General features: G+C 44.0%; 1 protein-coding gene across 1 annotated transcript in view; it reads right to left on the bottom strand.

The window, feature by feature from the left end:
- Positions 1–273: 273 nt before the first annotated feature.
- Positions 274–12,135, bottom strand: part of si:dkeyp-14d3.1 (transmembrane protein 132C) — a 76,529-nt gene continuing 64,667 nt past the window's right edge. Inside the window, exon 9 of the mRNA XM_042337370.1 lies at positions 274–2,458. Coding sequence (XP_042193304.1) covers positions 1,268–2,458 — 1,191 coding nt within the window. The 3' untranslated portion in view covers positions 274–1,267. The remainder of the gene's footprint in view (positions 2,459–12,135) is intronic.

Genomic DNA, 12,135 nt, shown 5'->3' on the forward strand with positions numbered 1-12,135 from the left:
TTCCTCTTTGCTTTCTCCGCCCGCTACCACGACCCTTTTAATGATCGCGCAGTTTTGTCAACGCTCTTAAATCCTCCTTCATCTCACTCACTTTGCTCGGTGCTGTATTATCTCTGAAGTTCGTCCTACTTGAAAGGCACTATATGAATGCAATTTTTTATTCTTGTTCCTGATGTACCAGCAGCAACTGTTGAATGTGTGATGGCTACACCTAGACGTGCTTAAAACGAAGGGATGAAGTATACACTGCAGAGACTGGAGTGGTCTGGAACGGCTTAAATTTCCAAGCTATCTTAAGCAACTTTTATTTACAATGTGTATAATATTTATAAATAAATTTTTACAGTCTAGTAAATCTACAATGCATTCTAGGTATACGCTGTTAAAATGTTTCACCTAAGTTATAAAGGTGGGTCCTAACTGCATAAATAATAAAAATGAAAACACAAGAGCCTAAATATAAACAAGACGTAATAAAATAAAAATGTACACAGAACGTGGGGTCCGAGAACTGAGAGTGGAACTGAAGTCCGAGTTTAACAAATCATATAAAATGGTTAAGTTTGAAGTTGGCTCTTAAGGGCCAGTGTTAAGGGCGAACTCCTATACTGTCGTCTTGCCACCCAGTCGGTAGTGCTTCTTCCACGAAACGCTACCCGTTTGGGAAGCTATTATTCTGTGGGTGGGAAATTCCTTGAAGTGTAGTGACTGTTGACAACGCGCCTTATAATGGGATTTCCCAAGAACAGGTGGACGTCATCAAAATTGATGGGAGGAATTTCACTAAGGTGCCACTTTCCCAGTGTTTTGAGGTAACCATCACAAATTAATGTGGGGGTTTAATCCTTTCCTCAGCGCTTACTGCAGCTCGGCAAAGCCTTTCTGTCCGCTGCATTCAGTCTCCTTTTGCTATATCGTATTCATAAGCAAAAATGTCCACACACACACACACACATGTGCGCGCACACACGCACACGCACACACAACCTCCCCAAATGTTAGCCCTGTATCTGTCGCCTTTCCGAATTCCGTCCTGATAAGTCTGTGCATTGCATTCATTCCGTGGACGCCATTTGATGCAGTTCGTCTCTAGGGTAACAGATGTGGGTTTTGCCCAGCGTTGGCGTGTGTGTAGTTCTGTGCTTTTCTGCCAGTGTTTTCGTTTGCAAAATCAGACCCATAGTTGACTGGATTTTTTACTGCACAATCACCCAAAACTGAAGGCATAAAGGTGAGCAAAGAATGAAAACAGATAAGAGGAGCATGTTTACACGCTGTCTTGTATTCTCTCCATGTAATTTCTCAGTTCGTGCGAGTCCCCGAGGCTCATGTCCCGACAGACCCATTGAATGTTGTCCTCGGTCCCCAAGAGGATGGAGTTTGTAGCAGGACACCCATCGTCAGGAGGGATGGTGGTAAACGTTGTAAACTTTACTCGTTTCCGTTTCGTGGTGGGAGAGTTCAATGGTTCGTCTTTGCGCTCTTTGCCGTCGCCGTTGAGCGCAGATCTGTGTATCTGACCCTGGACGTTTTTCTGGGAACCCCCGTTGAGCAGGTGGTTGCTCTCCTCGAACCCCGCCGCTCTGTCTATGGTGGTGGTGTGCTCGCAGTCCCGCTGGGGTGAGACGTCGGCGGTGTTTTCCAGTAGCTCGCTCTCGTTGCCCAACCAGACCCAGTCGTGGGAGTGGTTCATGTTTCCCTGTCCTTCCGAAGGAATTCTCTTGTGGCGATACTTCAAGGCAAACATCACGCAGTTGATTAAGAAGACGAGGATTGCCAGGCAAAACACGCCCAGCAAAGCGTACATTCCGATCTCCAGGTCCGTCAGCCCCCGAGGAGCCTGCATCAGGTCGTTCTCGTTCGCTCTGTCGTCACCCTCGGCATTCCTGGTCAAATCGGGTGATGGGAAGTTGGCGGCGTCCAGCGGTATGTTTTGGAGTTGGCTGTTGTCGTCCGAAGGCTGATCCAGTCCGTCCATCCCGTTGACCGACGCTTTGGCCGTGGTGCTGACCTTCCTCATCGAGCTCTCCTCCCTGTCCGCCGTGGCGCTGCTAAAATATCGCCCGTCCTGCCCACTCCGCTCCTGCTCCGCGTTCTTCTGCCTGCGGTCGCTGGCCCGGTTCTCCAGGTCTCCGTCGGCTCCGTGATCCCCGGCCCCCCTCGGGCCCCCGTCGTTCTGGCTGAACTTGACCTTGACGTTCCCGTTGCCCACGGCCAGGATGCTCTTGCGCTTGGACTTCTGGCAAACTTCGCAGATGACCATCTCCACTTTTAGCAGGTTGCCCTGCCCTTCTCCCTCCGCGGTGACGACCGGCCAACGCAGCTGCAAGTCTTGGTTCGTCGAGACGACGGCTTCTTCCCGCGAAGTGACAGCCAGCGAAAAGTCCTCGGGATCGTAAATATCTAGCGGGGCGAGGGTGTTATCGCTGAACTGTATCCAAGCGCTGAGAATCGCTTCCTGAAAGGGAACCAGAAAGAATAAAATAAAATGCACATTAAGATTTTGTTCCCGCAAAACCTTTAGCTACCGATTCAACCGCCGCGGTGTTTTGCCGATGAAGAACGGAACAAACAAAATGAACTACAATAGCATTGATTAGTTAAGTGATAACTTCCATTTGTCAGGCAATAAATGGTTTCCGTGCTGATTAAACGTCAGGATCACAGACCGAGGCAGTCAATCAAAGGCCAAGAGCCATCTATTACCACGGAAACATCTGGGAAGTGCATGCGTGTACGTGCGTGTGTGTGTGTGTATGTTTGTGGACACGGCTGTTAAGGGGTGGGAACCGAAAACGTTCAAGGGATTAACTGCAACCAGTTTACGTTGCAAATTTATAGCAGTTGTTACATTTTACAGTCGTGTCTTCGCTGGAGAACAGTATTGACAAAATAGGTTGCACAACCTCAAGCTATACTGAAATGTCTATGGTTCCATAAAACAGCCACAAAAGCTTCCAGAAGGAACCATTAGTTCGCGTTTAGTCTCACTGCAAAATCTGTCTGTTCTGTATATTATTTCTTGACTCTCATCTCGTGCCTCATCGCACCAAAAACATGTCACTTGGAGGTGCGGAGACTGTTGCTAACCCAGCAACATATCTGTACCAGCAACACTCTACAAACAACAAGGAGATGAATAACCAATGAAGCTGGATGCTGGGATATCACTACTTTTCCTTGAAATAGTGCCATAGGATCTTTAGCTGGAACAATGGAGCCATCGTCCTCGATCCCTCCCTCCCTCCCTCCCTCCCTCCACCCTGCCCCTTCCTTCCCCATCTTCAGGTCGCACCTGAAGACCTTCCTCTTCGACCAGTGCCTACGGTCACCTCCCCCACCCCCCCTCTGGCTCTGCGTCGTGCTCCATCACTGCCAAGCACTCTGGGGTGCTACCCCCACCTGAAGGTCCACCTGAACAAACTCGGTTTAACGTCTCATCCAGAGGACAGCACCTCCTACGATCAATTGTGAGCACGCTGCCAACTGAGCAAACACCCTGTCTCAACGTTCTCACCTGACGGGGCCGAAGCCTTTTGTGTGCGTGGGCTGGTGATTAATTATTTCATCTAATGTGAAGTATGATCTTTCCATCTTTCAAAGGTACCCTCAGTAGTTCAGTAATGAAAGTAAAAATCAATATTCAGTCACTTCTGAAATAATTATCAAGTATCGCCGCACAAAATTTGTAACTGTGCATGAATAATTCCCTTTCGTTGGTTAGGAACTCTAGGGAGGAGTGTGGAAGCAGGAGGTGGGTAGATGTAAAACAAATTTGTAATTTGCTAAGGGCTTCTAAAGAATAAGGGCAAGGCAAACACTCTATGGAATTAATTCTTTATTACCGTTCTGCTATACACTGTGACCCAAATTAATCCCACCATCATATTAGTGTTATTAGAAAGCAACATACAGAATTAATAATTTTTTTAGTAACATCTATTATCAACTTACTTATTTTTTAAAACTTTGCAGAACGTACGCTAGCGTTTTTCCCGCTGTGAATTGAAGGCAGCTCATACACACACAAACACACAGATGCATATCGGAGTAAGATTATTATAATAATAATCCTTGCATTTGATCACGTCGGTGAGACATCTCAAAGCGCTTTGCAGAATATAAGGTAAAGTATAAGACTGTACATTTTGTGGGCGAAATGCAGCAGTCAATTGTGCACAGCAACGTCCCACAAACAGTCGTGGATCGAGTGACCAATTTTTTTTTGAGGGATTATTACCCCCGGGAAAGCGATCCACTAATCGACTAAGGGGTTCCTGCTCGCTGCTCGGTACATAGAGGCGTGTAGACGAGGTAAACTCGCCTAAGGTTTCGCCTGCTCACCGATATTGATATTACCACTGGTTAGTAATCAACAATGAAGAGGAGTATGATCAGCATTGACACTGGTTGAGTTCAGGGGAGCAGCGTAGGGGCAGTTTCTCAAGTAGGGCATCCGGCCCTCAGCAGCCAAAGGGTTGGAGCACCCTGAGCTAAATCAACACAGCCCAGGATTCAAACCCGCGACCTTTCCTGCCCCGCAGGTTAAGTGCAACATTCATCCGTCAGTAAATCTGGTACATGCTCCGGTATAAGACCTCCTCATGAATTTACGCTGTCACATAAACTCATGACTGAATTTGGTGTAGCCGTCTGACCGCGCATCTCAAATGCTAGTTATTGCACTTAGAACTGCAGACTGCCCATGTTGCGGATCTCTGACTGAGCCAGTGTCAAGCCTGTAGACAGTTACAGCAGCGTAAATGTGGTGCGATTGCAAAACTGTAATCCCGCAGAGAGATGATCCGAGAGAACTTGGCACTGTTCCACGTTTAAATTGTTACAGATGGGCAATTTGCCAACTTGTGTTTTTCTTTCTTTTTGATAAGTTTAAGATGTGACTGGCCTTTGATGTCCCAAATCTGTCCTATGTGCGAAAGGGCCAATTCAAAAACCAGTCCGTGGGGACTCTTAGGTTCTGTTTTTGTATTCATAAGATTTATCCATAAATTCATTCCAACGTCACTTGGAGTTTGGGAATTTGCACGTTCTGTGACACTCGTCCAGGTTTGGGGTTTTGTTCCAATCTCACAATCTGAGATCATTTGTAATGACAGCAACAACAAATTACATTTGTACAGCGCCCTTTCACAATTTGTCACAAGAAGTTATTTTGCAATACTAATAACCCTTGCGTTCGATACATCGCCTTATCACGTCTTCGAGACGTCTCAAAGCGCTTCACAGGATATACTGTAAAGTGGATTGGCTGTATGTTTTGTGGGCGAAACGTGGCAGCCAATTGCGCACAGCAGCGTCCCACACGAACACTGAGTGACTAAATTATTTAAATGTTTTTTGAAGGGGTTGTTACCCCCGGAAAAGTGATCCGCCAATCGACTAACAACTGCGTTCCTCCTGACTACTGGGTGCAACGAGGCGCGTGGAGTAAGGAAACTTGCCCAACGTTTCGCCCCCGTCTGGGAATCGAACCCAGATCCTCTGGCTCGCGAGGCGAGTTGTTCTTTGTGCGTCCAAAAAGCAAGCTGTGAAGCAATTGGTCTGGATCATGAGTTCAAAAGGAACTTTCTATTTTTAAGAAGGAACATTTTGTTCGGAGGCTAAATCTGATGGGAGCCCAACTAGACAAACCGCCACAGATCCCACAAACTACCCCTTGAATTCAGCTGAGCCTTTACTGTCGAAATATACTTTGTTGCTTCATAGTTTGCCTGACAGCTTGGAGCTTCCTACAGTAGGAAAGACAGACAAATTGCAGAATTGTCGTGTTTTGCGCTGCTTATTGGCTAACGGCATATAGACAGTGAACTCAGCAAACCGAGGCACGAAATGGAAACTAATGGAAACATTTGGAAGAAAATCAAGGGGATAAAATGTTATCGAGGCCAATTGCAAGTTCGGAACGCAGATTAAATAAATCAGCGAGATCGCATTACCACCTGCACGATGCCTGGCTCTTTCTCGCAATTAATTTATGCAAGAGAAATTCATTGTATGGCAGAGATGTGTATGGTAATGGCCAAATTATGCTTAATGCATATTAATAGATTTAATTAAGCAGCCCTCTACAGAGAAGTGCTATGTGGATGAAAGCAAGGTTAGTGATTTCTGTGAAAATAAGTGGGTAAGTTGGCACAATCTTATTGGGTTTTGTGTTGGCACTCGCTTGGAAAGCTGGGAGCTTTGTTGACAAGCAGATGGCACAGCGAAGGGTGAATGCGATGCCCACAGAAGTCCATTTTCACATCAGTTTGAGCACAGGGTTTGAATTGCCAGCACAGTGATGTTTGTCTGTGCACACAGAGCATTTTTCTATTATTAAATAATGTTAACACTTGATAAGCATGATGTACGCCCTCTTGTTAAAAGAAGTGATTGAAGGCTGCTATAAACACACCAAGTATGAGATAACAGGTAGTGAGTTACAATGTTGTAGATCACCTTGGTCAATTAATTCTGACGGTGCTATAAACTGTTGACTGAATTGATGTACAGATGATTGATAGGCATTAGCATTAATTGGTTTATGGACACTTAATCTTCGAATGCTTTATGGACATCAGCAGAAGGCAGAGATTAAACTGCATACATAGACTTAGTATTTTATTGAGACAATACGACTCAGCCCCTGGGTGACAAGAGCGTTCTCTTGAGCTGATTCAATTGCACCTTTCCTCCAATTATCAATTATTATCAGATCAAATACAAGTCATTGTCCCCCCCCCACACACACACAGCTCTGCACTAATTGAATTTCTTACAAAAATGACTAATTTGTGGGGATGAGGCTTTAAACGGGAAAACTGTACACCCAGTACATGTGCCTTATTTTAAAAATAATTACAGATTGAGTTTAGTATCTAGTGATATTCCTGTGTGGGTTAGTACTCCAATTGTGATAGTACTCTTTCATTTTAGGTGTGGTCTTGGCTCATTGGCTAAAAAGTTAGTGGGTTTAAGTCGCATTTCAGCACTTGAGCTCACAGTCCACACTGACACTCCATTGCATACTTGGGATTGATGGAGACATCAATCCGATGAGGTGTCAAACCAAACTCCCATCTGCCTGTTCAGGTACCTATAACAATCCCTTGACGCTACTATTGCAAAAGAAAAGAAACTTTCTCTTGATGTCCAACAATTCTACAGAAAAAGAGGTTATTTACTTCATTGCTGTTCGTGAGATCTTGTTGTAGACTAATTGACTACCGTGTTTACCTGCAAATATATAGCTGTACAAACCTTTCGGAGGAAATGGGATTAAAATATCTGCCGTGCTAAGAAAATAGTGGAACAGATTTGACAGGCTGAACGGCCTCCTCCTGTTTCTGTGTTCCTAAGACAGAGAAGATTTAACAACAGTTTGGATCCAGTTGAACAATAGGCAGAAGAGATTTAGCTGAAAGCTTGAAACGCATTGAAGTTGTTTGATACGATGTGTCAGAAGAGAATTAGAGAGTGACAGCTCTTGGAATAAAGAAGTGGTAGATCGGTTAGATAATAAGACTGCCAAGAGCAGCAATGAACAGTTGCTGCGATAGTCTGCGGTGGATAATAATGTCCATTGGAGTATTCAAGGAAATCCTTCCCAAAACTCAGCTCCCAATATTTAATGCTATAATTTGCACTGCATGTTTATGGCTAGTGTGTGAAACAATTTCAATGTAATAAGGGGCTACAATGAATTCAAATATTTTTGATTGATGCATTTAATCTTTTTTTTTGCTCGAAAACCTCTCACTGTGCTTAAGGGTATTCAAACCAAGCTGCAATTTCCACACATGCCACACCCAAGCATGGAAATCCCAGAGAAAGCTTGTTGGAACGGAATGCGCACTCTCTCCCTGGAGTTTTAATAAAAACAAGATGTTAATAAAATGCGCTTTAATAGACAAGAGGGCAAATGAAAGAAAATCTTGAAGGAAACACAACTCGAGGACAAGAAGGTGAAATAAGATTTTAATTTGATGTACAGGTACTGTCTAGCCTCTGGTTTGCAATATCATATCAGTTTCCTTCTGCGTGGTTCCTGATGCACTTTCAGTTACTCGAGCAGCAACAAAATACAGGGGAAATGCACAGAGATCTGATCATGAGCTGGGAGAGCAGCATCTATCGTATTTGGTCGGTTGGTGTTAAATTAAAGTGACAGACGAGATTGGCAGCATCCTGATCGATACACCACAGCACATTGAAGCTGCTTACAAACCTAGCAGTGCTTAGAATACCCTTTACCAGCAGAAAACTGTTCAAAGCAGCCTGTTGACGTGATTTGTAGAGAGCTGCGTTGAAAAATTTCAGCTCCAAACACTGCGTTCTGATTGAATTGCAAACCGCGAATATTTCTGTGTTCCCTGCCTCAGTAACTTCAATCAATCTAATCTCGCATTGTTGGGGATTTTCCTAATGAACCTTTTCTTTTTCTCTCTCCGGAAAACTGGGGAGAGAAAATCATGACATTTTGTTATCAGATTTAATGTGATAATTGCTAATTAACACGATCACAAGGGTCTGTTATTTTAAAAAGGTCACTTTTTTTAAAACTTGTTTCATAGTGTGGATGTTAGGAAAAAAGGTAAATAAAAGCCAAAGTAATCTTTGGCCACCGTTTTCACAAACAACCACCTCTGTTTACCCAGCACTAAGTAGAAACCCGCTTATTAGTCACCCACAAAACACACAGTCAATTCACTTTACAGTCTATTCTGTCAAGCCCTTTGAGACGTCTCGAAGACGTGACAAGGTGCTACATCAAATGCAAGGATTATCAGTATAATGATTATTAACAAGGCAATAGCTCGTGTGGCAGCTCTGTGGCAAATAATGTGCTGTCGGCAAACAACAACAGCAACAACTTGCACCTATATAGCGCCCGTCATGCCGGACGGGGTCTCGGGAGCGCTTGAGCAGTAATTCTGATGTTCTACAGGTTCTGACCTGTCTCCTGGATGCAGTGGCTTGCACCTCTCCAGAGAATAGCCCAATAATTGTTTACGTTTTACTGTAATACTCCTGAATCTTTCCCGGCTCACCTTGACGACAAGTACGAACTTTTTCCCTTATTCCCAAATTCCCCGCGCTGCAGGCAGCTGTTGTCTGGCACGGATTGAGACGCTAAGTACATGTGTTTATGACAACCGTCATGTTGCTCAAATGCTCGGCACAGATGGTTAACGCTTCTGATTAATTTGTGGCTTAAGATGCCAGATTTAAATGTACAGCACTGCATGTATCATCTATTAGGACTAACGTTAACAGATAACTAATGCTGTACCATTCACTGGGTAAATCTGTTGAATCAGACAATGAAACTACCTGGTCTAGACGGTTTCTGGAGCAGTTGGATTGACGGAAATGCAGTCCTCGGTACAAGATGATACCAACCGCAATCTACAATGATCAGCCGAAGAACGTACAAGGGATTTTTTTAAAATGTTACTAAAGTAGAGCTTATCAGTAAAACTAAGACCTGATTTCCGTGCGCACATACAGAACTCTAAATCAAATGGACTTATTTCATTCAATCCTCCAGATATCTAGAATCTCCAGTTCATGTCGCTGTAGTTTGTGAAGCAAAGTCATTTCAACCCCAGCAGTAAAAACTTAACACGAACTGATGTTATCGGAAAGTTAAAGCTCAAACTCTTAAAATCAAAGCAGATTTTAAAAACTTTAATTCTACTTTACCACTAACCGCTTTCACTAAGCTTCCCCTATAAATCCCGTTAACTAAATGATTGGAACGATTGTAAAACAATTTTTTTCTTTTGATCGGATCAGTCAGAGAATTCAGATGACGTGGAGAATTCCACATGTTATTGCAGTGATGTTTCTTTTTCCTCTTAGAAGATAGATGCTATTACATTCTCGTTTTGAATGCCTGATCTCCCTGCGCTGAATGACAGTGAACCAGGAAAACGGTTGGGTACAAAGTTAGTTGCCTGATATAATAATAGTAATAATTTCACAATAAACCTTGCATTTTATATTTGATCCGCCAATCGACTAACAACCGGGTTCCTACATACTGCAAGGTAATCAGAGGCGTGTGGAGTGAGGAAACCTGCCTCAGGGTTCGCCCTGCCCGGGAATCGAACCCAGATCTTCTTGCTTGTGAAGTGAGTGCTCTAACCAATACATTACAGGACTCCACAAATTATTTGATCTCATGACAATTTGTGCACAGAGCATCATCACTTGAAACGTCTGCTTTGCCGCAGTTCCTACGACCCAACAGGAGCACAAATACAAAGCTGAGTATCAAGCCATCTTGTTGAAAGCCCCAAACGGCATCAAATGCCACCAACAACAGCCAAAGACACTGATTTGCCATTACACGCTCCATTAAAATGACAAATACCGTTAATATTGTTGAACCGTATTCACAATTTACTGGTCATAAAACTAGCAGGAAAGGTTAACGAAGCTCCTCACTTTCTTTTGTGAATGGTGCCCAATTATCCCGCGCTAATGTAATGCAGCTGAACTGTTTATGCGAGTAACAAGAAAAGCAGTCACTGCACATGACAATAATCACTGTTAATCACTTTGAGATAAGGCGCTACAACAATCCAAATTCTTTTTTTCATCCACATGGATGTGCAGGGATGGAGACGAGCCAAACAAAGCCAAAGGTCAGAGAAGGGATGGCATTGCATCACAGATCCTCACACAATCCCTGCTGCTTGCTGAATAGAGTGCTTTGGACGTTACCTTTAACCCAAGGCAGATCACTGCACTATCAGCATCATATGGCGACCTGTTTTGCCTGAATTAAAACCGTCTCTTTTATAGTGATCAATCGATAAGCACAGATTCCACAGCTCGAACGCTGTGATAAATGTTCAAAGAAACTTATATCTCTGGGCGAAGGGCAGAGGACCTGCACTTTAGACTGGATGTAAAACCATAGATGTGTTGCAGCAGATTATAATCTTCAAGATGCAGAGGATGAACTGGTGAGTAAGATAAGAGCCCAATACAGCAACCGGAGAATTGTCTGTCACATTTATACAGTGGAAATGATAAGACTATTATATTGAAATAACTTCCTGTCCTCCGAGGTATTAGATAGCCTAAACTCTATACCTTTCAAAATTGCATGAAAGCAACAATAACAAATTATGTTTACACAGCGCCTTTCACGTCAGGAGGACGTCCCAAGGCGCTGGACAGTCAGAGAATTTGGATCCGAGCTGGGGGTGGGGATCGGTAGGGAGGGAGGGCAGGGGTAGGAGGGTGACCAAAGTCGAAGAGAAGGGTCTTGAGACGTGTCTTTAAGGAGCCAAGAGATGGAGCAAAGCGAAGGGACTGTGGTGGGATGGAGTTCCAAAGGGTGGGAGCAGAGAGGCTGAAGGCCTGCCCGCCGATGGTGGGGCGGGCCAGGTGGTGAGGTGGGGGGGGGGGTACGTGGAGCAGGCTGAGCGGAGGGAGCGGACAGGTTGATATGGCATCAGCAGGCAGGAAGGAGGAAATTTGCTTCATTTCAAATTTGATGTCATTCCCTTATTAAAACAGAAGTGTAACAAAGCCAGACGAGGGTCGAATGCAAAGTTAAGATAAGAATTGTGGAGCAATGTAAATTAGTACTGCTCAGTCTTGCCTGCTCAGGTTAATCTCAATTTTACGAAAATAAGTACACTCTAAATTATTATCTGCCATCCCAGAGCAATCAACCAGGTATTCCCTACAGATTTTATTACTTTCTCTTACCCTTAAGAGTACTTGCAATCTACAAAGCTTAAGTGAAACCCCAGGAATCTTAGCTGAAGCTTTGTCAACGGGAATAAAATTGTTTTATTTCAGTGCCCGGGAGTGAGTAATAAAACTGATAGCTGCACGATTTATTGCTTAATGGCTGGAACCCCAGCAACATCGGGAATCCACTAAATCTCCAGTGATATTTCTCTCTGTTCCTCTCTCTCTCTTTTTCCCTCTCTCTTTCTCTCTCTTTCTGTCTCACCACACAGAATAAACAGACTATCTTGCCAGTGATCACGAGTTCACTCAGGCAAAAAACAGTCATAACTCACTCACCCCAACATCGCCTAAAATTTATGGGCTTTTACCCTCATTACAGAATCCAGCTCATCTCTGTCAGTGCTGAAATACTGC

The sequence above is a fragment of the Callorhinchus milii genome, unplaced genomic scaffold, assembly GCF_018977255.1.
Source record: "Callorhinchus milii isolate IMCB2004 unplaced genomic scaffold, IMCB_Cmil_1.0 Scaffold8, whole genome shotgun sequence".
Taxonomy (NCBI): domain Eukaryota; kingdom Metazoa; phylum Chordata; class Chondrichthyes; order Chimaeriformes; family Callorhinchidae; genus Callorhinchus; species Callorhinchus milii.